This window comes from Equus asinus, chromosome 1, assembly GCF_041296235.1.
Source record: "Equus asinus isolate D_3611 breed Donkey chromosome 1, EquAss-T2T_v2, whole genome shotgun sequence".
NCBI classification, from domain to species: domain Eukaryota; kingdom Metazoa; phylum Chordata; class Mammalia; order Perissodactyla; family Equidae; genus Equus; species Equus asinus.
Window position 1 is genome coordinate 136,157,682 of NC_091790.1, and position 25,928 is coordinate 136,183,609.

Consider the following 25,928-nt stretch of genomic DNA (forward strand, 5'->3'; position numbering starts at 1 on the left):
TAAAAATCCGAATGAATAAACACAGGTTTTTCAATTACATTTTTAATAGTAACTTAACTCTTTGAAGCTGCTGCTGCTCAAGGTGGGGATGGGGAGTAACTTTGCCTACAATGGTGAATATATGGAAAGTTATCTTTAAATGTTTAAAAATGCATAACTACGAAATTATCTTTTAGCTATATACCCCTGAGAAATGAGAATGGGGTCTAAGATTCATAGTATCAATCAATCTCTTCATTGGACTTGGTTTCCCATCCTTAGCATAAAACATATTTAACAGAGTTCAACACTGAAAGAGAGCAATTTCTGGAATTTATTTAAGTCAGTACTATATTAAAGGAGAAAATGCCTTATACCTCTAGTGGAGATCAGTTATTGGTTTTAGACTATATCTAAACCAAGCCGACCAAGAAAATCCTTAGTTATAAAACAGATACTCCCTGTGTCCCTGCCCACCATAAAGAAACCAATGTGAAAGAGCCAAGTGGAGTGGAGACAGGACATACTCTTAGCTTATTTTTCTATTATATATATGTGCGTTTGTGTGTGTATATGTATGTGTATAAAATCTATCCTTGAAAAATTACAATTTCCTCACTTGTACAATGGGAATACATTTCAGAATTAATTAGAGGGTATTAATAAGGTAAGCACCTAGTATAGTGACCAACACATGTTTACTGAGAGTCCTCTATATTCTAGACAGTATGCTAATACTGGGGATCCTGCAATAAACTAGAGTCCTAACTTCGAAGCTCTTATCTTCTAGTTGGGAAACATGAACAAGCAGCATAAAAAAATGAATGAGATAATTTCAGCTAAGCATTATGAAGAAAATAAAATAGGACAATGGGGTGTAATGTGGTAAACCGTAACTAGATGTGGAGCTTTAGGAGATGACATGCGTCGAGACTAGAATGATGAGAAATAGGCATCCCACTTGTGGGGCTTGGGAGGCAGAGGCGTGGAACGTTCCAAACAGGATGAATAGTAAGTACACACATTCTGAGCAGCGAGCATGTTGGAAGAACACAAAGAAGGCAGGTGTGGCTGAAGAACAGTGAGCCAGGAGAAGGGCGGAGGCAGCTCAGAGTTTGGGGGGTGGGGAGCAGGTAGGCAGGAAGAGCACTAGATCATGTAGGACTTTTGATTTTATTCTATACTTCATAGGAAACCACTGGAGAAAAGTTTTCAGTAGGGGAGTAATAGTTTTATTTACATTTTAATAAGGTCCCTCTGGTTGGTATACAGAGGATGATCTACAAAGGGGCAGGAGTGGAAGCAGCATGTTGAGTTAAGAAGCTGGTTGATGGGTTGGACTAGAGCTTCAGCAACGCAGATATTGAAAAGTAGTCGGTTTGGGGATATCTTTTGGGGACAAAACCAAAAGTACTTGCTAATGGATTAGACGAAGATTGTAAAGGAAGGCAAGAAACCAAGAATGATGCTGAGGTTTGAGACTGAAACAGCTGGGCAGGTGGGGAAGGTTTGAGCTGGGGAGAGGATTGTTGGACAACGTTTTAGTGATGAGATCTCAAATGCCTGGTTGACTATAACACATTTCGAGCAAGGGAGAGAGGTCAGACTGAAGAATAAATGATATCTGAAGATTCTAGACTGAACGACATCACCTGGCCCGAAAGTGTAGACAGGGAAGAGAAAAGGGTGGAGCCTTGGATATTCCAATGTTCAGAGGAAGAGAGCCAGAAAGGAGACTGAAAACAGAGAGCTTAGGCCCACATTAAACTTAGGTGAGGAATAGCCCTCTTCTATGCAGAGAATCACTCTGCTCTCTGTCACCACGGTGACACAGACTGGGTATATACTGCCTGCAACTTTTTAATGGACTCTATGAACATTCAATGCCTAAGGTGAGGAAATATTTTCTAAAGATCTTGATCTTTACAAGACACTTGATCGAAGTGTCATTTGCTTATTTTAGCGAGTCAGAATTTATTTTAGTGAGTCGGTCGTATAGTACCTTTAGAAACACAATAGCATGTTTTTTTAAAACTCATATTTCCTATTGGGGAAAAAAACCAAACCACTAAACAACTGCTATGGTTTGTTATTACATACTTATAGATAATCACATATGTGCATAATTCTATCCTCTTTCTCCTGATAATTTCTACTATAAGAGCTTGGGAAATTGCTCAAGGATTTGTTTCTGGGAGAGTCCTCAAAATCTAGATTACCTAAAAATGTTCCCCCTGTGGAAGTTCATTGAATCATTGAAAGTTACCACAGTTGCAGTTCACGCACTCTACATTTCCCCCTAAATTTGGGGTGACTCAGTGTTGACTCCCCCTTCCTTTCGATCATCTCTCCTTCTGGAATCAATGGCTAATGCTGTGGCCCTACTCTGATCTAACCCTCTATCTACTCTCAGACTGGCCACTTAACTTTTGCTTTTGATATACCTGATATTCCTCTTAAAAAAAAAAATCTCCCCAAATTCTGTGTGTGGGGAGCATATACACAGGTAAGGGTGTGGTTTGTGTGGAGAAAACATTTCTTTTGAGCCAAAAGACTATATTAAAAGCTGACTTTCCACAGAGAAAAACTATAATATAGGTTACATTCCTGACGAAAGTTCAGATTCCTGTTTTTTTAAAAAGTAGAATGCCTCTAAGCAGAATAGTTAATATACTACGAATGATGTGCTTTTTAAAAGACATTATAGGTCTAGAATGCGCCTAAATTGATTAGATAAAACATTACAATAACCAATTCTATCGAATGCTACATTAATGTGGAAGGGGAGTGAAACCAAAATGAAAGACTCTTAGGACTCAGGCTGGAGAGAGCCAAAAGCCAGGGACTGAAGAGGAAGCTGGGGCAGAGCCATGCAGAGCCCAGGGAAGCTAAGAGAGTGGGGGTGGGAGGGTGGTGAGAGCGGGGGTGGTGGGGCAGTTGTGGGGAGGAGGCCATGGAGGGAAAGGGTATAGGGAACACAGGATCTTCAGTACCAAGAAGAAAATTAACTGTCTGAGAAACCACACTGTCGAGCAACAAGCCCTAAGAGAGCCAACTGTACTACAGGAGTGAACTATTTTAAGTCCAATTGCTTTAAGTCAAGGCTCATCTTAGAGTAAAAATCAACACTGGCATGACTGACCTTTGAGGTCCTTTGTACCAGAACTACTGTTATTACAACATTCTACTTTGCCTATTAAAATTAATTTCATTAAACAGTCCTCTCAGGCATCTTTCAAATATGTACTTTCTTTTAAAATTATTTCATATTACTATGAAAAGCAGTTTGCACTAAACATCCCGCGAGGTGTGCGCGTGTGTGTGTGAGTTTTAAAAAACATGGTCTATTCAGTTAGTCTAGCCATGATATTAGATTGAACAAAATTTCCTTCCAGGATCCTTATAGCTATTGTGGAGTATTTGTTCTTTGAATTTCTTGCCTTGTTTTTGGGATTACTTTATTATGCAACATCTGCTCTGAATTTCAAATGTGATAAACAGAGTATGAGTGTCGGTGGCAGATGGCTAATGACCAGCAGCGACAGGGCATTCAAGCCTGCCTTGTTTTCTGAGAAGCGATATTTTCATGTTAATTTGCTCTGTGTCCTGCAAAGATGAGACAAATCACCTGCTCATAATTCAGGCAAAGTGGGGACCACCAGGAGCCGAGAGGGGCCATGGCTTGATTGCTTTAAGGGTAAGAGGAGAGAAGGCTCTGGGAGACTTTCCTCATCTGCAGCACAGGGGACCAGTCAGTCACTTTGCATTATGTCAGACAGAGAAAGATGAATCAGCCCTGGGCATCCCAGACTGACACCAGAGCCACTGTTTACTGCAAGCACATATTATTCATGAAAACAGATATTTCCCAGAGGCAGAAAACAGGTGCTATTAAGAGTGTGTGTCAGTCTCTGAAGTCTGGATTTCGTAAAATAAACCTAATAGTATATTTTATCTCCTCGTAAAAATATTACAACCAACAGAAATCTCTAAAAAAACATTCAATTGAAGATAAAATGAAATCTAATTCATAGAGAAAATGACCCATACAGACACAGAAACCTTGAGTTTTTTTGGCTTTCTCAAGCCCTACAGAATTCACTTATCATAGAGATGCATAAATAAAATATAATTTTTATTCCAAGATTGAGTCATCTAAAGAGGCCATATGGTGTTGAGCTTAAAGAACCCTGTGCTATTCTGGGGAGGCAACTGATCTTCTGAGTGACCTTTCAGTGCCTCAAATTTCTACTTGTGAAATTATATTGCCAATTTCATCAAACATGTTCCGTGCACAGAATGTCCAAAAAAATGATACTAGGTTCTCAAAGAGTTTATGAGATAGCTGAGAAACCAGGTCACATAGTAGGAGAGATAATGTACTATATAGGCAAGCCTAAGTAACAAATGAATAAAAGAGGGCATTACATTTTGAAAGCCTGGAGAGCAAAAGATTTTACATAGGAGTCTCTCACCGCATATATCCTGCCATATAGCTCTTTTTCTGAGTAGAAGTTACAAATGACTAAGGCACAAGGTGAGGGTTTTTATTTACAGTTCTTTCTGATCCCCTATCATAAAATAGCAGATAAAGGCACGAAAGAGAAAAAGTAACAATCCAGAAATCCTTTCTTTTCTTAGAAAGCCCCCATAAAGGTGGGCTATATAAGCCCAGATATTCTAAATTTACCAGGAACTCTAAAAGAACAAAATAAGACAATAGTTAAGTTGTTAATTATTGCCTCATAAGTTTAAGTGTCTAGGTGCAAGAAGACAATAACAAATCTCAAATAAAAATTCATAAAGATGGCACTGAATTCCTCCATAATTAAGCAGATCAAAAGGTAACATTCTGAATTAGAAAAAGGAAAGCAAGAGATGGCAATGATAAGCCTATGAGGTAAAATGTGAGTGTTCATTGACTTCACAGTATAGCAGGCAACAGGCTCCCTGAAGTGAATGTGACCATCAACAAAAAGGACGTTCTTTAGGACATCAAGAAAAGAGATTAAAGAATGTGAAGAAAACCTCAAGATGAAGTATTAATAAGATGTATGTATGTGTTTCAGAATAAGGTGTATTTAAAAATGTTGGAAAGAATCACCTATGATTTTATTTTATTCTCAAGCCTCTCAATGACAATTTTCAGTTTAGGCCTATGCTCTTAACTTACTTTACTGAAGTCTGACATGACTACCATACAATAATTACAGAATTTCCTCAAAGAGTTCACACAACTACCAACCTTAACAAATACTCAGGGCTTCAGGGGTGCTTTTCTGCCTTTTTTACTTTTTAAAAACAAATAGTATTTACATGCATTTGAAAAATTGTTAAGTGATCTGTGTAAACTGGGAAAATCGCAGGCTTTTTTCTAAGAAACACACTGATTAAAAATGGCACTGAACTAAAAGATTTTACTTCTATAATACCTAGACAGAGATCATGGAGCATCTCAGTTTTTTGCAAGTACTGCCCACCTAATACAATTTATGTTCTGAACATACACTTGAATATTCTGAATTTAAGTGAGCTAACAGGTGAACAGTGTCACAGAAAACACTGTGGGGGACAAGTGGTTGAGGAAAATTCCCTTAGTCTAAATGGTCTTATATGAGAGATTTTTTCTTTCTTTCTTTTTTTTTTGGTCAGGAAAATTGGCCCTGAGCTAACATCTGTTGCCTATCTTCCTCTTTTTGGTGAGGAAGATTATCCCTGTGCTAACATCTGTGCCATTCTTCCTCTATTTTGCATGTGGGACACCGCCACAGCATGGTTTGATGAGTGGTATATAGGTCTGTGCCTGGGATCGGAACCTGCGAACCCTGGGCCACCAAAGCCTGGCACACAAACTTAACCACTATGCCATCAGGCCGGCCACATGAGGTCTTTTCTTGATTTTCTATTTCTATCTATTTCATGTTAAAATATTTTACATATTTATAACTATTTTGCAACATGGCATGTTCTGATACATGCAAGACAATATCAATACTAATGTCTATGATTTTGAAGAACACTTTAGAAAATATTTTGATACTAAAATGCAAAGAATCAGCTATACATTGTGCTTATTCATAAACAAGTTTTTTATAAACTTGAAAATGCCCCCTAAACTATTTAAATAACCACAGAGAATGTGTTACCACATGGTTCTATGTGTACTTTATCTCTTCTCTTATACTCTAAGGACCTTGAGAGCAATTTCGTTACTAATTCAGTTTTTTTTTTTTTGGAGGAAGATTAGCCCTGAGCTAACTACTGCTAATCTTCCTCTTTTTGCTGAGGACGACTGGCCCTGAGCTAACAACCATGCCCATCTTCCTCTACTTTATATGTGGGATGCCTACCACAGCATGGTGTGCCAAGCGGTGCCATGTCCACACCTGGGATCTGAACCAGCGAACCCCGGGCCACTGAAGTGGAACGTGCGAACTTAACTGCTGCATCACCGGGCCAGCCCCTCAGTTTTGTGTCCCCAAGTGCCCAGCAGAAAACTCTCCCTGTAAATATTCAATAAATATTTGTACAAGTATATTCAGAAAAACTCTTATTACAACAAAACATTCTATATAAAGAATCCAATTCTGTGTTCCCAATAGGTTGTTCATAATAACAATATTCTCTTGATCTGGTTATTGAGATATCTCATAAATGAGCCCATACAACAACGAAATATTTCTGTTCTCTGGTTGTGTGCCTGAAAAACTCAATTAACCAGAACCTCAACTAGCCAGAAGCTCCCACTTAGCAGATGTTTATCCTGCAAATCAATTCTTAAAAAGAAGCCAATCCCAGGAAAAAAAGAGACAAGTGTTTAATAAAAATAAATTTGTATCAATTACATATTCAGCCTAAAACTATACATTTGATCGTTTTATAATGCTTTTAAATTATTATTCATGTTTTAAATAATGACCTTAAAGGATCACAAACACTCAAATGATAAAAAAAAAAAATCTTACATTGAATAAGGAAGAAAAATAGATTAGAATAGTTCAGAAAATTTAAAAAAATTAAGGATGAAAATAAAAATAGCTTTGTGATTAACTTTTAAGTTAGCAAAAAATATTCAATTAACTATTAACATAGAAATTAACTGCCTGCAATATTTCAGTTGACCATAGTTTTATTTTACTATGAAAATATCAATACACCATTAACCGCAAACCTTAAATAACCGGAGCTCCTCGTCCCCACCTCCACCCTTACACCAGCCAACTTGGTCCCTACAGGGACCAGAGAGGGTGCTGCCCTGAAGACTGAAGAAATTTAAGAGCATCAGGGAGAATCTCGTGTTCAGCACAGATTCAAGTGACATTCCCTTTTCCTGGAGACAGATGAGAAGCTTAGAAATACTTTTAACTTTTAATATCTCACCTCGTCAAAAGCTTTTGGTAACAAGCACTATTCCCCCATCACCCCTGGCTCAGCCACTCCCCCACTCCTCTCTCTCCTTTACCTCACTTTGGTGACCATCTTTCTGCCTGTTCCTCATCTTACCCTGCTTACCCCTCCACCCCCACCCTTGAGAATTCCCCCGACCCCACTTCATTTCTACTCCTTCCTGATCAAACCTGGCTTATCAATCATTTTAACTACACAGATACTTTTGCGAACAATTCCACTCTGCAGCCTCTAACATCCTAGGAGATTTTAATGTGAAGTGCAGAACATCTATATAGGCAGTATACCATCTATGTATGATATAAATACATGGTTATCTTGTCTCACTGCTCAAAAAAAAAATGACCCGCCAAAAACAGTAATTTTGAACTTAGAATTGAATCAGAAGAAGCTGATGATTATTTTGACAGTATATGTTTAAGCTGTTGGAAGTCATTTAAAAACAACTTGGAAATAATTATATATCTGAAGAAAGGCTGGCAATATGTCTTATTTATTGAGCACCTATGTGTAGAAATCATTGTATAGGGACTGTCAGGATACAAAGCTGAAGGAAAAGGCAAGATATGGACATAAATAATCACAATTTAAAGGTAGAAAACATGATAAAGAGGTAGAAATATATAGAACAAATGCCATAAGACAAATGAGATAGAAAACATGATAAAGAGGTAGAAATATGTAGAACAAATGAGATTACACCCAGCTGTAAAAGTTGATCAAATGCTATCTGGGGTGGGCCTTGAAAAATTTAGGCAGGTAGTTATTGGCAGGGGTGTGGGGAGCAAAAGAAATGGCAATGAGAAGGAGGCCACAGAAGTTGGAAATTATGAGCCACACTAAGAGAATAGGGATTAGCACAATTTGGCCAGAAAACAGAGTATATGAAAAGGGACTATGCCCTGCCCTGCATGCTGAACGTTGAGTTTTGGACAAACTTATAAAGGAGAGACTGAAGACACAGGACTGGAATAGAATTTGAGAGGAAAGAGGGGTGCAGAGATAGAAGAGAAGAGTACCAAGAATAGGTAGCTAGGAATGCCTACATTTAAAGGGCCTGAGTGTTCTTAAAACAGCTCAAGAAGAAACGAGACCAGTACTGAGGACCATATTCTCTTATGAAAGCCAGGTGGGAGAACATAAATCCTTTATTAGTCTAAAACCAAAGGAATAAATCAGTCAATATGTCAAATTCTAAATGTATCAGTATCTGGGAACACCACGTAACCATCAGTAAAAGACATTTCTTACTCTGTTCAGAAGATAAACTATTTTTATCTAGGAACTCCTATCTAAAGTAATGCTGAATTCTGTAACTCATTTCTAAACAATGAATGATAAGGTAAGGAAGGAGTCTGTTTAGTTAAGTCAGCTAATTTGCATAAACAAAAGGGTCTTTATGAAGACCTGCATATGATGTGCATGGATTTAAAAGATCTGCTGGGAAGTTCAATTAAGCAGCACAGAAATACAACCAACAGATTTATAAATAGCTTTTTCCATTAGACTTAAAGGAAGAAAGGACTTCCAGTCAATACACTGTATCTAGCTTGCTGACCTCTAAGAAGTCTTAAGTTATCCTTGAATCCCAAAAATCTGGAGTGGTACCTGGCACTTAGGCTTCCTATAAATGTTGTGATTGAGAAAAAATGGAGAAAGAAGGGCCTAACAACCAGTATTTCGGATTTATATAGCACAGGTATGTCCTAGAACCAGTAAACAATTAGGATATTCAGTGTGCTTATGGATGATGTTTCAAATTATATCCTTCAAAGTCTATGAACCGTCGGAAAAAGACTGAGCTATTATTTACTACATTATACTTTCTAAGATTAGGGCCAGATAAGGACAAGTAAATAATTTTCAATAATTTTAATGAGTATTAGAACTAAAGGGTTTTCCCAGTGAGCCCTAAAATTAATGAACTAGACTATATCCCATCCTGAAAACATTCCACTTAGTTATATTAGATATATTTAACTATATATTAAGTTTCAAAAGCTCTAAATCTGGCAATTTTCATAGGGAAGGAATGCCACTGCTTAATAAACTATAATAGTGTGACTGTTTGACCAGGCAGAAAGATGATTCGTGGTACCTTTATGGTTTCAGTGGGCACTCCAGGCTCTGGAACTTTATCCAAATAAGTGGTCAAGTCTTGATCAACATGTTCAAACACTAATGTTAGTTTGGTTTCTCTGTCTGTTCGTGACACTGTGCACACATCAAACAACCTAAAAGAAAAAGGAAAGAGATATTAAGTAGGTGGCAGTAAGCAAAAAAGTAACCTGTATGTCTTATACATATCCTTCAATTTGATCACATAACAGGAAAAAAAAGAAAAAAAAATTCAACTAGTGCTGATCATTCCTTGTGATAATAGGTAAGGATACCTAATGGGATCTGATGCTTTTATATGAGTATGAACGGTCAGGAAAGGAGGACCTGGTTAAGTGGTTACAAAATCCACAGCAGCAAAGAGAAAGCAACACAACTGGAGCATGAGAACATCTGCTTGGAGAATTTCCTTAGTGAAGACCTTAGGAAGAACTTGCCAACGGAAATAGCTTTAAAACTGCAGTCAAAGAAAAATACGGTTCTTCTTAGCTCACAGTTTGAGAATCATTAAAAAGACAAATTAAGCATTCTTTGCAGACGGTGGACTCTGCAGTGAAGATTTTCTTGGAATTTAAGGTGTTAAAATCACGCCTGTGAAAATAAGTATAATGGAATATGGAGAAATTGGTTTATTGCTAAAAAAGACTTCTCATCCTGGTGAATCAAACCATTTCCCCGGAAGGGGCATAGATTCTTAGTTTTAAAATTCCAAATATCATACTAATCAAAACTGTGCAATTTTAATATTCTTTTTGGGGGAGGGGTTTGAAGCTGCAATGGTAAACTATATCACCCTTAAATGACAAACACAGATTAGGAGACTTTAAGTTTGGATGAGTGAATCCAACTTCTTCCGTAAAACCCCACAATTAATTCAAATTTTCAGTTTTGAAAACAAACCCCTCAGTAGTAAAAAGAATTTTTGAGCCCAAGGACACATTTTTGTTCAGTTTCAACCATACGTAGCATACTATCTGGCACATGGAATGCTCAACAACTGTTTGAAGAATTACACAAACCACCCATAAACAAGTTGTAAATAAATTTTTTGACAAGAATGTATTATAAATACTAAGAAAAGGCTAATAAAATACTATTCATATTATTTTCTTTCATCTTTTAAAAAGTGAATACACACTCTCTTCAAAGAACCTAACTATAATATGCATATAACCCAATTACTAAAATGCAGGGTTGACTCCCAGTTACCCACTTTGTATATCACCTCTGTTAAATGTCTAATGCTTAGCTCGTCCATGGTGCCACCCTGCTGCATTCTGGGCTAGACGGGCCACACAACATTTGGTGCTTCTCTGTGAATCTAAACTAAACTTTAAAAGAAACTAAACAACACTATAATTAAGTTAAATCTGGTGTGGTGAACAACACCGACAACCACACGTACTTCACAGCCAGATCCAAACTACTTTTTAATTACGGGCAGTTTGGTGTGCGTTCTACAGCTCCATTAAAACCAATTAAGATCAACTGGATTTCTTCCGCACTTTTATCTACTTCCAAATATCACCTACTTCTAACCAACTTTTTCGAAATTCTAAACTCTTGTAATGTCACTAATAGGACTTATTCTAGAAAATTATTGATAAAGTAAAAACTCCTAATTAATAAATTATTAAAGATAGTGCCATAAATCATATGAACGCCATACTACGAAAACTATGATTGCTCTCATGCATGGATTTGACACCTGGGAAGTTTATCAAAACACCTCTTTCAATTTGGTAATTTGAGGTAACTACCATTAATTCATAGGCTCCTTTGAACCATCTTCTTTTTTTTCCATTAAACCAACATACGTTCACAGCTTCACTTTTTTTCTCCCTTTTGAAGAAGAAAAAGGTGTTCCACAATCACCAAGCTTCTTTATATCTGTAGCTTCTATTTTTGTAATAAAATATAACAGCAATGAACCAAAAATGGCATGTACTAAAATCAAATACAAATGTGGGAACTGCACCATTACAGTTGTGCTTCTTAAACATTATTTTAAAAATGTTTTCCATTAAAATTAATAAATTTCCTTAATTAAAAAATACATTGTATATGACTACCTCGGGTCAACAATGATTTTAGTAACTCCAGTTCTTACTGCACTTACAGTTTGTAATATATAAGACATTTTAGCAATTTCCATAAGAAAAAACTTTTGACAGAGACATAACTGGAGAATGAAATGACGATAAAACACTGCTGCTCCCAAACCGTTGTTAGTTACCTAACAACCCTGGCAGCATGCTATGTTGCTTCATCTCACTGAAACCGTTTTCAAACACTCTTTGTGTGACACAATTCAAGAATCACATCTAACCCACCCAAGTTATTTTTCTCAAAGTTCTATCACTCTCTTCAAAATATTATATTTTATTCTATTTGTATTATTTTTAAATACTTCTCCTTGCCTCCTCACTTCCTCCTACCCATTGAGTCCTTTCTCAATCCACGTTCTGTATTCCTGTTGGCAAGGAACTTGTCTGTCTTCTTCCTTTTTCTACTTTTTCTCCATATAAAGTTTCTGCAGTCAGACCAGGAACCTCAAATAGGAGTCCTGAGAGGAAGCTGCATGGCTCCTTGGGAGAGGGGTTAGTCTGCTCTGCTGCTGTTGATTGCTTTTGCCCAGCAGATATGCTCATAGAGGAACCATTTAAGCACCTGCAGCAACTGGACTCCACACACGAGTTGTGCAAAAGCGAGCTCACTGAAATCATTGCCAACTGCCCCAAATGATAAGCATGGAGAAGAGGCAGTAATTTTAGTTGGCAATTTTCTAAAAGTTTAAAAAAATTTTTAAAAAGTGGCAATTTTTAAACAGTGGAATTTTAAAAAGATGTGTGACAGTACATAGAGTAAAACCTTCCTGTATAAATTGAATGTATATAATTACGTATTCTTCCAAGCTACAAAAAGAATGGTGTTAGGTAGACGTGGCTCATGCTAGTTCAAGGAGATAATTCTTCTTCTTCTTTTTTTTTTTTTAAGATTTTATTTTTTCCTTTTTCTCCCCAGAGTCCCCCAGTACACAGTTGTATATTCTTCGTTGTGGGTCCTTCTAGTTGTGGCATGTGGGACGCTGCCTCAGCGTGGTCTGATGAGCAGTGCCATGTCCACGCCCAGGATTCGAACCAACGAAACACTGGGCCGCCTGCAGCGGAGCGCGCGAACTTAACCACTCGGCCACGGGGCCAGCCCCTATTCTTATTTTTTTAAGGTGCCATTATTAACTTCACTTGGGAAACAGAGCATATTACATTCTCCTTAGAAATTCACAAGTGACATGAAGGGAAGTAAAAGCCCTAGGAAGAACTGCAGGATACCCCTCCTTTGGGTTCCCATGATGGCCATCAACATCCTCTGGACCCAGGACTCCACAGAAGACATTTTGGGAAATATTGCTCTTACCCTAAAATATGAAATTTTGTCTCACTTAACTGTTTAGTAAAACATCATCACAGTAAAAATTAAGTTATGTTAGTCATAATGGGTAGGAAATACATTTTGATAAGTATTAACCTTAGGAATTTTAGAACATAATATTTATGATATTTTTTTGTCTACAGTGACTCCCTTTGGAATTAACCCAAACCAAATAATAGTCACTGTGGTGGGCAATAAAGAGAAGATAGATGCTGTAATGTAACAAATAAGTCTCACATAAAGCAACTGAGCTGAACAATAACTGAAATCCCCGGTATTTGGCAGGAGGTTAACAATCTGTAATATATTTATATAAATCAATGAGGAATGTGCCCAAGCTGCCTATAACCCCTATACTTGCAAAACAAAAGAGCCAGACAGGTCTGGACATTTGAACATAAACACTGGAAAATAACTTCCATTGTATGATTCCTTGTGTTGACCAAGGAATCTTAAAACTTTCTAAAACTTTTTTTTACTATTCAGTAAACTGACAAAAATACCCTGTTTCAATGATTGCATGACTGCAGTTCCATATAATCACACTGTGTTGAATATGAACAAACTATCTCAGATGACTTTTAGAGGAAATGAAAACTACCATTCAATATTTATCCATTAGAGCTTAGCTTAATGTGATCCAAGTGAGTGTTCAAAACGTAGGAGTGAAAAGTGGTTCTCAGCATTTACTAAGTCCATGAATCCAATTTAGCTGTGCAAACGCAATCCAAAAAAGGCAGATACGTTGTTATCATCTCACAATTAAGTCAGCCAAGCCCCTAACTATCCCATAAAGCAAGTTCTCTCCCTGTCTCTATTGTCCTGACCCCCCAGCTGCAGGGCAGAGAGCAAGCACTGCGGTCCAGCAGAGCACTCAGCTTTCCAGCTGTCCCAGTGATGTAATTATCTCATAACAAAATATCTCCGTGAATTAACTCTGCATCCTACCCATTGTAATTCTTAATGACTGCTTCCTGTTCATGTTCTCCATTTAACTTGCTATTCTGGATCTATTGCATAGGCAAGTTGCCCTCATCTAATGGATGGGATTACATCCAATAGGTTTGGGATTTCCAAAGATTACAATTTACAAAAGTCTCCCAAACAACATGCTTGGTAAACACAAGCCCTGCCTTTCTATTGTAGCTGTAATAAAAGGGAAATCTGCATTATTTGCAGTGATTAAACTTTGACCTGTCACAGGAAGTTCTATGAGGATTTTTTCCTGTCACTTTTTTTTTTTTCATACTCTTGAATGTTTGGACATTAAATAGTTTAAGGGCTAAGAGATGTCTGGCACAGCTGCCTAGGGGCGCTAAACAGCATTTTATTTGAACTACAGCTAGTCTTTGGAATTGAGAAGAAATGTTTTTTTTATCCCTAATCTCTTCCTCCATAGTCCATGAAGCACACTCTGTGGCTACAGCTTGCATATACCAAATTTATGTTCACACATCCCACTAGCCCTACGCTACTGGCCAGGTTGTTCTCCTTTCATTCCTTAAATATGGACTGTGTGTACACTTGTTCTCAACAAACACTGAATGGTCTAACTCCAGAAATATTTGCCACCAATAATAATGGGCACGCTGCCAGAAAGAAATTGCCATTTCAGTAGCATCCATAAACACTTATCAGTACCTACCATGTTTTAGAGATTTCAACAGATTAAGATAGGTATTGTCTTTAAGAGCTTTACTATCTAGTTGAGGGAGCGAAGACTGACATGTAAATACTATAAGAAATGATACATGGCTATGTATTAACTCCAAATAAATTTTACAAACAGTACACGAAACTTTATATATCATATCAGAGTAAATTCTTCTACCTTCTATTACAGTAGACATCCTTGGTGTCTGCCTTCCCAACACCCGTTACCTTCTCTGGAAACAATTTCTTCCTTTTCTGTTGAGGAACCACTCCTACCCTATACTCAGGCAATATGGTTGGGGGCATGGGCGCAGGATGGTATGTAACCTGCCCTGAACAAACAGAGTGACGACTGATTCAGAGATGGGCAGGAACGTGAATCAGTCCCAGGGATTTTACTAGAACTGGGAGAGTAGAACTCTCTTTATTCTGGAATTACCAAACTGGCCACATATAAGCCTGCAGCTGCTGATGGCCGTTTTTGCTACCACTTTAGTGAGCCTACCATGGAATGCGGCCGATGGAGAAGAGAGCCAGAACAGAGAGATGACAGGCAAGAGATTCCACCCAACACTGTTTAAGTACTGGATTTATTAGTTAAGTGAGCCAGTGCTTACCAGTCACTTTTGTGCTTACCTAGTTTGAGTTGGGTTTTTATTACTTGCAACAAAAAATAGTCCTAAGATATCTATAAATATTTTGAAATGATTAAATGACTTTGAAACATCAATATCTGGCCTCAGAGCCACCCCACGGCCGAGTGGTTATGTTCACCTGCTCTGCTTTGGCGGCCCAGGGTTTCACTGGTTCGGATCCTGGAGCACACATGGCACCGTTTATCAAGCCATCCTAACGTGGCATCCCACATAGCAGAACCAGAAGGACCTGGATACAACTATGTATACAGCTAGGTACTGGGGGGCTTTGGGGAGAAGAAAAAAAAAAGATTGGCAACAGACGGTAGCTCAGGGCCAATCTAAAAAAAAAAGAAAGAAAGAAAGTAAAAGGCAGCTTAAGAAAAAAAAAATCTGACCTCTAGTATGTCTTATATATTAGACAAAATGAATTAAGCTCAAGCGTATCAGCAGTAGTACTTTCCTCTAGGTGACTAGACTGGTTCTGGCTTGTTGGAAGACAATTCACCAGCTTAAATGGTTCCTCTATGAGCATATCTGCTGGGCAAAAGCAATCAACAGCAGCAGAGCAGACTAACCCCTCTCCCAAGGAGCCATGCAGCTTCCTCTCAGGACTCCTATTTGAGGTTCCTGGTCTGACTGCAGAAACTTTATATGGAGAAAAAGTAGAAAAAGGAAGAAGAAGACAGACAAGTTCCTTGCCAACAGGAATACAGAACGTGGATTGAGAAAGGACTCAATGGGTAGGAGGAAGTGAGGAGGCAAGGAGAAGTATTTAAAAATAAGACAAAGATAAAAAGTTTAATTAACGTAAAGGTGGAATCCAATGCTCAGAGGTATGAAAATCCTCAATGAAACAAACTCTGTCTCACTAGCTATTGCTGAAAAGTGGAAATGCACAGTAATGTCAAACCAACCATAACTTGAAAGCAGGGAAACCCCTTTGTGTTCCTACTGTTAAGCTTAAGGCATAATCTGACAGGTGAATGCAGTCAACATCTTTCATCTATTAAATCATTTTATTCCTTACAGTCTTAAAGAGAATGTTCATAAGAAAGTTCGTAGTTCATCTTCTTCCAGTTCATCTTTAGAGTTTCCAGTAATCTAGTTTTAGCTTCTATCTAGACACACTTAGCAATGTGGATCTGAGTTAACATCTTTGCAGCCACTAACCAAAAAATGTTTTGCAAATTAAATGGAAATGCCCTAAACTAGGCAAGCTTATAAGATGTGACTTGCACTACAGTAAATATTTAAAATAAAACAAACAGTAAAACTTGTGTCTATGGAAACAGCTACCATATGATAGCACAAAACTGGTTTACTATTAGCTAGGCCCCACATAAGCTATCCAGGATGTCTTAATAGGTATGTGTGATGCCTGTCTACTGCTCTGCTCTTATTCAAGACGAATTCCTCAAATGGACATTAAATAATAGAATTCAAACTTTTTTCATAGTCCTACAGCAAGCACTAGAGGCACTCTTACATTATCAAACAGTTCTTCCAACTGCTAATGCATTTTATCTGAATGAAAGGCAGAGAGAAGAATGAGGCAGTAGTATCACTCTGTTATGCTGCCTATGTGCTACTGTAGGAAAAAGGAAACATTATTTTAGAGTCAAAAAAATGAGGAAATCATAAAAAAATCTTTGTTTTCTTACAGGGAAGAGAATGATAGCAGGGGCAAAATATTCAATAAGTGAATTTTAAATCACCATGCAGATCACTGTCTCCCCAAAGTCAAGAGAAAGAAAACACAGGCAGCCAGACAAGGAGCTGATACTTTTGCTGAGTCCAGTTTCAATATAAAATAGTTTTGTAAGTTCAAAAAGAACATAAAGTCAACTCCACAAAAAGAAGAAACCTGCCAATTGAGAAAATGAGGGACTATGACGTCTTGATGAGAATAAACACCATTCACCAACCCCAGCTACAGTGCAGGACTGAGACACTACTCTTTTACCTGTTGAGTTCTCCACCTAGACATGGTTACCTTAGTGTTAGCCTTGTCCATACACAACAGTTAGCTTCAATCAGCCACTTCACAAACATAGATATGTCGGTCAAACTAACGGCCTGACAAGAGTGAATGGATTAAGAGACCCCAAAATCTGTGGCATTTGGTGTGAGGGTGGAGTTCAGCGGTCCCAAGTCCTAAACCCTTCTGGTAGGTTAGAGATTAAAGACTAGCAAACTAAAGACAGCCTTAAACTAGAAGTGCTTGTCCATGCTTTTGCTTATTCTTTTAAGTCTTGGTGGCACCCAGTGTGTGTCTAACACACAGTAGGTTTTCAATAAATTTTTACTGAATGAATTAAACTTTTCAAAATTATAACTCATGGAAAAGTCAGGAGCAAAGTAAAAGAGAGGATCTTTAGAGACATCATTAAGAAAGCACGGCACTCTGAGTAAGCCAAATCTTCTACCTGAGGTTAGATGAGGACTCACACACTAATACACTGCATTTATTAACCAACACTTGTTAGTTTGTTCCTTATCTCCTAGCTACTTCTACACAGTTTGACTTTTTTAGTCCTCAAAACAACTCTTTGAGATGGTACTCATTTTAACAACTGAAGAAACAGACATACGTAAACAAATGTTCACTGCAGCATGAGTCACAATAGCCAAAAAGTAGAAACAACTCAAATGTCCATCAACTGATGAACAGATAGAATGTGGTATATCCATATAATGGAATATTATTTGGTAATAAAAAGAATGAAGTACAGATACATGCTATGATGTGGATAAACCTTGAAAGGATTATGCTAAGTGAAAGGAACCAGTTACAAAAGGCCACATATTGCATGATTCCTTTTGTCTGAATTGTCCAGAATAGGCAGATCCTTAGAGGCAGAAAGCAGATTAGTGGTTGCTAGGGATAGGAGTGGTGTAGGAGGGGGTAGCAATGGAGAAAGACTGCTAATGGGTATGGGTTTCTTTTTAGGGTGATAAAATGCTTTAAAATTAGATCATGGTAGTGGTTGCACAATTCAGCAAATGTACTAAAAACCACTTAACTGTATACTTATATGGGTCAATCTGATGGTATGTAAATTATACCTCAATAAAGCTGTTTAAAGACAAAAAGAGGAAAGAAATAGCCATGGAGAGGTTTAGCACTTTGCCTAAGACATAGGGACAGTAAGTGGTGGAGACGGTATCTAAAGTCAGGCTGGCTGGTTCCAGAGTTTGATTTCCTAACCATTGTGCTATCCTACTTCTGTATGTAGCACAGCATTTGGGGCAGAGACCTCTCTATGGCAAATGAGATATACTGCTGACAGGCACTGTGGTAATGCCAAGTCCCAAACGTCTTTGGTAAGCTTGGATATACCACTATACACTTCACATGCTGGGCTGAAAAAATAAATGTTCAGAAATTCACAGGAAAAATAAAATAAAGCTGAAGACTGTTGACCTCCTAGACACTCTATGCTTTTCCCTTGATTGGTTAGAAAAATGTCATGCTTCGATTCACCCAACAGGGCTTGAAAAAGATATTCTGATCTCAAAAATATATGAGTTAAATGATATTTTTGAAAGCAAAGTGAACAACTCTGGCTTGAGTCAGAAAGAGTGCAGGAACATTCTGGACAACTTTCAACATTCAGTTCTGTTTCCATTTCTGACCTGTAAAAGCCCTGTTCTCCAGCTTTGGGCCTCTCTTGAGGAAAAACGACGAATCAGCCAAAACTAGGCAGCCGTCTGTGAAGAAGACTGTCTGCTGGGTCTTAGAAGAAAACCAACCAAATTTTACTTGCACCATAAGCCAAAAATCTTTCATAATCACATCCTTACTAGGTGAGTAAATTTATCCCAGCACTAATTCACTCAGGTACTTATGATTAGGTTCTTATCTAATAAAACAACCACCGAAATTAGTTCCTTTTAAGGAAACATAAATGACTATAAACCTTTAAGAAAATGTTAACCTACAGTAATAATTTAAAGAAACATAAATGAAAACATCAGTGATAGACTACTTAAGCCCCTCAAATTGAGTAACAAAAATTTTTAAGTGATAAAACGGCACAGCATTTGTGAGGGTTTGTGAAAATGGGCCCACATCACAGTGGGAATATAAATTGGTAAAAATCCTTTCTGGAGAGTAATCTGGCAATATATATAAACATATCATGTGGTCCTTAAAATGATACAGATCCATATTTATTTAATATTGAAGGGCATTCATAATATATTATTAAAAAATGCAGGTTTCAAAGGATATGTACAGTATGATTCCACATATGTAAACAAAATGGTAGAAAGATAAATCAAGATGCTAACAGTGGCTATCTCTGGGTAACGAGATTATGGAATTGTGTTTTCTGCTATTTGCCTGTCTGAACTTTGTATAATGAGAACTTAACTGTTAATAAGACCAAAAAAAATCACCATTTTAAAAACAAGAATTACAAAGCTTCTTTTGAGTTTTCTTCTTTCCATGACTCATATACTTTTTCTTCAATCTGCTGCACTGAGCTAATGAGAAAATCCTGATCATCAATTCTGAAAAGGTAGTTTTTAAAATGAAATACGTTAACAACTCAAGGTCTTAATTCTAGCAGGAAAAACAATATGCATGTATTACTGCCTCATTGAAGGTAGGTGATTTTCAATGCTCCTCCAATACAGAGTAACTCTACAAAAAAGAATGTGGGGAAAACAAAATTATTTTTCTCATACCTGGCTAATAGGTCAAAAGTATCACAGTTACCATGAAATAAAAAGAAACGAGAGCTCCCGAGGTCTTCAGATTACTCTAATGTTTATCATACAAGCCAAAGAAAAGTCCTGCATGGTAGAACCATCGAATTTTATAAGTATGGGGAGCTTCAAAGATTCTCTGGTTCTGCACAGTTGTTTTAGAGATGAGGAAACACAGGCCAAGAGAGAGCACAGCGGCAAACCTAACCAAAGGAGAAGACCCCTGGGTCCCCGGACTAAGAATTCAGTGCCCTTTCTAATATAACAAGGCATAACCAACCAAAATAACTAAGGTATGGTTAAAAAAAAGTCATTATAAAAGTTAATATCTAGCATCTTACGTTTTTTAATTAGATCTATTCCAGGAAAATTTCCAGGAACTATTGTGTTAAGAACTAAGAAAAATCCTACTAATATATTTTAAGAACACCATCAGGAAACTATATTAAAGGGTGAGAAAACAGAACACAGTTGGAAAAATTGAAAGAACTGGCTATCTCTATTAAATGCTCAAATTACAGATCTGAAATTAGGTTGTTTTGTTCAGATGTAAAAATGTGTAAATATTAAGTTATGATTTAATATGTCTACACGTCAATTTTATTTTAGAGTTTGATCTTTGTTCCAGGAATATGTCAGATAATAAGGTAAATATTTCATGGTGTTTAGAGCAATTAAAAACCAAGGGAGATAAAAATTTGTAAATGTAGCTACAAACTGTCTCCTCTAAGATGGAATTTTCCTTTTGCAAAAAACCAGAGGAATAACTCATACTGGGAATCTATTAGGTGTTCCACATAAGTGAATACCTTGGATACCTGATGCTTATCAATCTTAAGCCCTCAAACTGTTTTTAAAAATTAAAGTTTTTAATGGAATTCTTTGTAGCATGCATTGAACATTTTCTTGACTTTTTAAGCACAATATACTGATTATGTTCAAATGATGGATGATTCATGGTCATTATTATTATCATTAAATTATAATCATTTAATTCAGCACCATTATTATGATCTTTTACTTGAGTCCTTTCTAGGCACATGAACGTGAGACAAGGAGATCCACATTGAGACATATTATAAATAAAACTGTCAAAAAGCAAAGAAAACATCTGGAAAGCAGCAAGAGATAAGTGACTCATCACCTATAAGGGAAACTCAATAAGATTAACAGCCAACTACTCACCAGAAACCACAGAGGGCAGAAGGCAGTGGGATGACAAATTTAAAGTGTTGTAAGAAATTTCTGTTAACCAAGAATTTTATATCCAGAAAAACTATCCTTCAAAAATGAAGGAGAAATTAAGACGTTCCCAGATAAACAAAAGCTGAGGGAGTCTGTTGCCACTAGACTTGCCCTAAAAGAAATGCTGAAGGGAGTCCTCCAGATTGAAAGGAAAGAACACTAGGCAGCAACTCAAAGCTATATGAAGAAATAAAGAACACTGGCAAAGGCAACTAATTACAGGCATATCTTGTTTTATTGCACTTTGCAGATACTGTGTTTTTTACAAGACCCTCCACCAACAAAAAGATCATGACTTGCTGAAGGTTAAGATTATAATCAGCATTTTTCACCAATAAGGATTTTTTAAAATAAGTTTATGTATATTGGTTTTTTAGACACAATGCTGTTGCACACTCAACAGACAACAGTATAGTGTAAACAAAACTTTTACATGCACTGGGAAAACAAAAAATGTGTGTGACTCGCTTTATTGTGATATTAGCTTTAAGGCAGTGGTCTGGAACCAAACCTGCAATATCCCCAAGGTATGCTAGAACAAAGGTAAATGTAAAAGCCAGTATTACTGTATTTTGGCTAGGAACTCTTTTTTTCCTAATATGATTAAAAAGACAAATGCATATAACAATAATTATAAATCTATGCTAACGGCCACACAATGTATAAAGATGTAATTGGTGCCAATAACAACATACAGAGGAAGGGACAGAGCTGGATAGGAAAAAAGTTTTATATACTATAGAAGCTACGTTAGTATTATTTCAAATTAGATTGTTATAAGCTTAAGATATTAATTGCAATCTCCAATGTAATCACTAAGAAATTCTTTGTTTCAAAACTATCGTCATGGCTTAAGAAATATTTTCTGACATCTTCATGATAATCTATTGTTTATTACCCCCTAGAGTGAGCCTAGGACTCTCCCAGGAACTTTACATATGCAAAAGTATTGAATTCTTTCAATAGGCCTATTAAATGGGTTATTCTCATTTTACAGATGAATAAGCTGAGATTCAGAGGGTAATGTGTCCAGCGTGATAGAGCTAATAAGACACAGAACCAGGATTTCAATTAGAAATCTTCACAGGCTTCTCTCTTCTCCTTGATTTGGACTTCAATATCTAGAGTTTCAAGGTCTTTTTCTCTTGTCATCCAGTGTACCACCACCATCACTATAACATAACCAATAACAAATGATGATTATCTCATTCATGGCCACGGCTTCAGATAGTACCTAAAGGCTGGTGAATCCCCAACCTGTCTCTCCAAAACAGTTCTCTCCACAAACTCCACACCCGGCTACCTCTTGGACAACTTCAACCAATATTCTGAACATCTCAACTTCAAAGTGTCTAGGACAGAACTCATCCCCCCTGCTGAACCACACCACCATCCAACCAATTTTCTAAGCTCAGAAACATTCAAGGAATCCTAGATTCTTCCATTTCCCCACGTGTCCAATCAACCACCAATACCACCATCTAAATGCTTCTCCACCCACTGCTACATCCTGGGTTCAGGTACTCATCACTCTTGCCTCAAGTTCTACAGAGGGCCTTTTATCCTGTCTCCTTGCTTTGTGGAGACCTCCTGCACTCACCTCTCTCTGGTCAGTAAACTGTGTATAGCACACGTGATTATAACATCGAAGAAATGCATTTAACTCACAAACGTTTATTCCGTATTTGTTATTTTCTAGCATTGTACTGAGCCAGGGATAGAAAGATCAAAGGATAAAATACATTTTCTTAAGTTGTTCAGACTCTAGTGAGAAGGCAGACATAAAAAGACAAATATCAACTAATCTGAAAATATCTTGTATATATCTCCATCTCAGCATTTTAAGAGTAATAAAGAGGGGTTCCTAACCCAGAAAAGGTTGTAGGAAAAGGTTTGGAGAAGAAGTGACAGTTGAACTCTCTTAGACTATCAGGAGTTACCCAAGCAAGTGGCAAAGAAAGTGCTCTCAAAATCAAGAGAAAGTGTGAGCAAAGGACAGCAAGAAGTCCCACTGGAGAGAAACCTTATATACCATAAGGAACTTTCATCCTGTGAAAAATGGGTATCCACTTTTAATTTTCAAATAGCTCATTCTGATGGGCATGGATAAGAGGGGAACAGCGGCAAGAAGACCAGTAAGGAGACTGTTTCTGCAGTTGTACAGGGAAAATAAAGAGGGCCTGTCCTAAGGAATTGGCAGCAAGGATGGAGAGGAGAGTGCAGATTCCAGAAATATTTAGGAGGTTGAATTGGCAGGACTTGCTAAGTGTGTGAATGTGGCGGGGGTGGAGGGATGAGGAAGGAGGAGAAGCCAAGGATGACTCATAGGCTTTTGACTTTGGGGACTTGGTGCCACCCCATGAGATACGGCAGTGTTCCCAGACCTTTGGTTTTCAGGGACCTGTAAAATTTCCAACAAATTTAGGACTCTGACAGAACATTGCCAATTAAAGACATAAATACATCCTACCAACTATTATCAACATCATTTCATAAAGAAAGCACATTTTAACACCCAAAATGTAAATAGATTTAGCTTTTTGAGGAATTCACCACAGAGCCCGTATTTTTCTCATTTCATCACAGATGATAGAAAATTCGGACCAGGCCTCAGATTAACACTGGGAAGCCCTGAGATGGAGATATAGGAGAAGTCATCCATTCAGGAGTAAGATGATGAGCTGAAGGCAGAAGAATATATAGTCCCTGCCCTCACTAACTCTCTAGCCCTACAGGAACGTCTATCTCATATATATTAAAGGTCGTGAAAGAGTTCAAGAGGTTACGGAAGCCCTGAAGAAGAGGCACTCAAATGTGCCTAGGAGGGAAGTGGCTGGGGAACCGAGTCTCAAAGGGTGATCTGGAATTTGCCAGATAAACAAAGGAAATTTGGCATGGTCCAGGCAGAAGGAACGGCATGTCCAAAGGTATGTAGGTATGCAGGAAAATTCATATTTGAGGAATTGTGGACAGTTTGGCATGACCTGGTGATTATCTTGGAAAATGGCAAGAGAAGAGCTGGAAAAGTACACAGAAGCAAAATTAAGAGGGGTTTGGTAATCCAGGCTAAGAAGTCTAGAAATTATCTTATGGGCATTGGAGAAGAACCAAAGGACTTTACAGTGGGGTAATGCTATGGCCAGATTTACCACTTGGAAATACCCATCTGACTGCAGAACAAAAGCTGGACTGCAGGAAGAATAAAACTGGTGGTGAGGAAGACAGGTAGGAAGTGTCTGCAAAAGCCCAGGTAAGAAATACACATAGATTAGAGAAACAGGAGCAGCACACAGAGACCAATACAAGCACAAATACTTACAGAGCACCTCCACTGCGTACTTCAGCAGATACCAAGGTCAATGAGACAAGATCCCCGCTCTCTTAGAGCTTATTTTTTACTGTTGTTAAACAAAAGGAGAATCATACTTTGTATAATGTTTTGCAATTTAAAAATTTAACAATGTATCAAATGCTTTCACAAGTCTCCCTCTCTATAACCACTTTTAAATTGCATTAAATGATATTATACATGTCATTTACTAAACCATTTCTGTTTTTGTAACATTGCTCATTACCTTATGATAAATTCCTATAAGCGGCATTGCAAAAATCAGAAGGTATACACTTTTTATGAATCAAAATATATACACTTTTTAAAAGTTCTTGATCCAAATGGCCTTACAGGGGCCGGCCGCATGGCTGAGTGGTTAAGTTCACACGCTCTGCTTCGGCAGCCCAGGGTTTCGCCAGTTCGGATCCTGGGCACGGACCTAGCACCGCTCATCAGGCCATGTTGAGGCGGCGTCCCACATGCCACAACTAAAAGGACCCACAACTAAAATACACAACTATGTACTGGAGGGAGTTGAGGAGAAAAAGCAAAAAAAAAAAAAAGATGGGCAACCGTTGTTAGCTCAGGTGTCAATCTTTAAAAAAAACCCAAACGAATGGCCTTACAGAAGATTGCATCAATTTATACTGCCGTAATAGTATCTAGCAGGTGGAATCCATAGGATTTGGTGACCAATCAGGATGTATAAATTGAAGGAAGGGAAGAGGGTTAGAATGATTCAAATTTCAGAGTTTTGGTTTAGGCAACAAGGTAAATGGTGTTGTTATTTCCAAACACTAGAGGAAAAGGAGATCTGAGGACTAATTAACGAGTTCACTCCAGAAGAGAAGAATTTGAGATGTCTGTGAGATTCAGGTGGTAACATCCAGTGAACAACTGTAAACACATTCTTGGAGCTCTGGACACAGGTCAAGTACTAGGTTTGGGAAGTTATCAGCATACAAGTGAGACAGAATCTTGGGGGCTATGACAGGCAACAAGAAGAATAGCATCCCTGAATGAATCAGAAAGGTGGGAAAGAAAACAGATGAAGAAAATAATGTCACAAAAAAACAAGGGAATTAAGAAAACAATTCCATTTATAATAGCATCAAAAACAACAAAATACTTAGGTATAAATTTAACAAAAGAAGGTCACCATACACTGAAAACTGCAAAACAAGTAGCACGAAACACTTCATAACTACAAAACAACGTTAAAAGAAATTAAGGAAGATCTACATAAATGGAAAGACATCTATGTTCATGGTTCAGAAGGACTTGGTATTGTTAAGAGGCAATACTCCCGAAATGGATCTATAGCTTCAATGCAATTTTAGCAAAACTTAACAAGTTGATCCTAAAATTCATATGGCAATGCAAGGGACCCAGAATAACCAAAATCTTAAAAA

General features: G+C 37.6%; 1 protein-coding gene across 3 annotated transcripts in view; it reads right to left on the reverse strand.

Annotated features, from left to right (window-relative positions):
• CDK6 (cyclin dependent kinase 6) overlaps nt 1-25,928 on the reverse strand; it is a 227,832-nt gene that overhangs the window by 152,059 nt on the left and 49,845 nt on the right. For all 3 annotated transcript variants that reach the window (XM_044767260.2, XM_044767262.2, XM_014842958.3), the window contains exon 3: nt 9,485-9,620. In XM_044767260.2, coding sequence (XP_044623195.1) covers nt 9,485-9,620 — 136 coding nt within the window. The remainder of the gene's footprint in view (nt 1-9,484; nt 9,621-25,928) is intronic.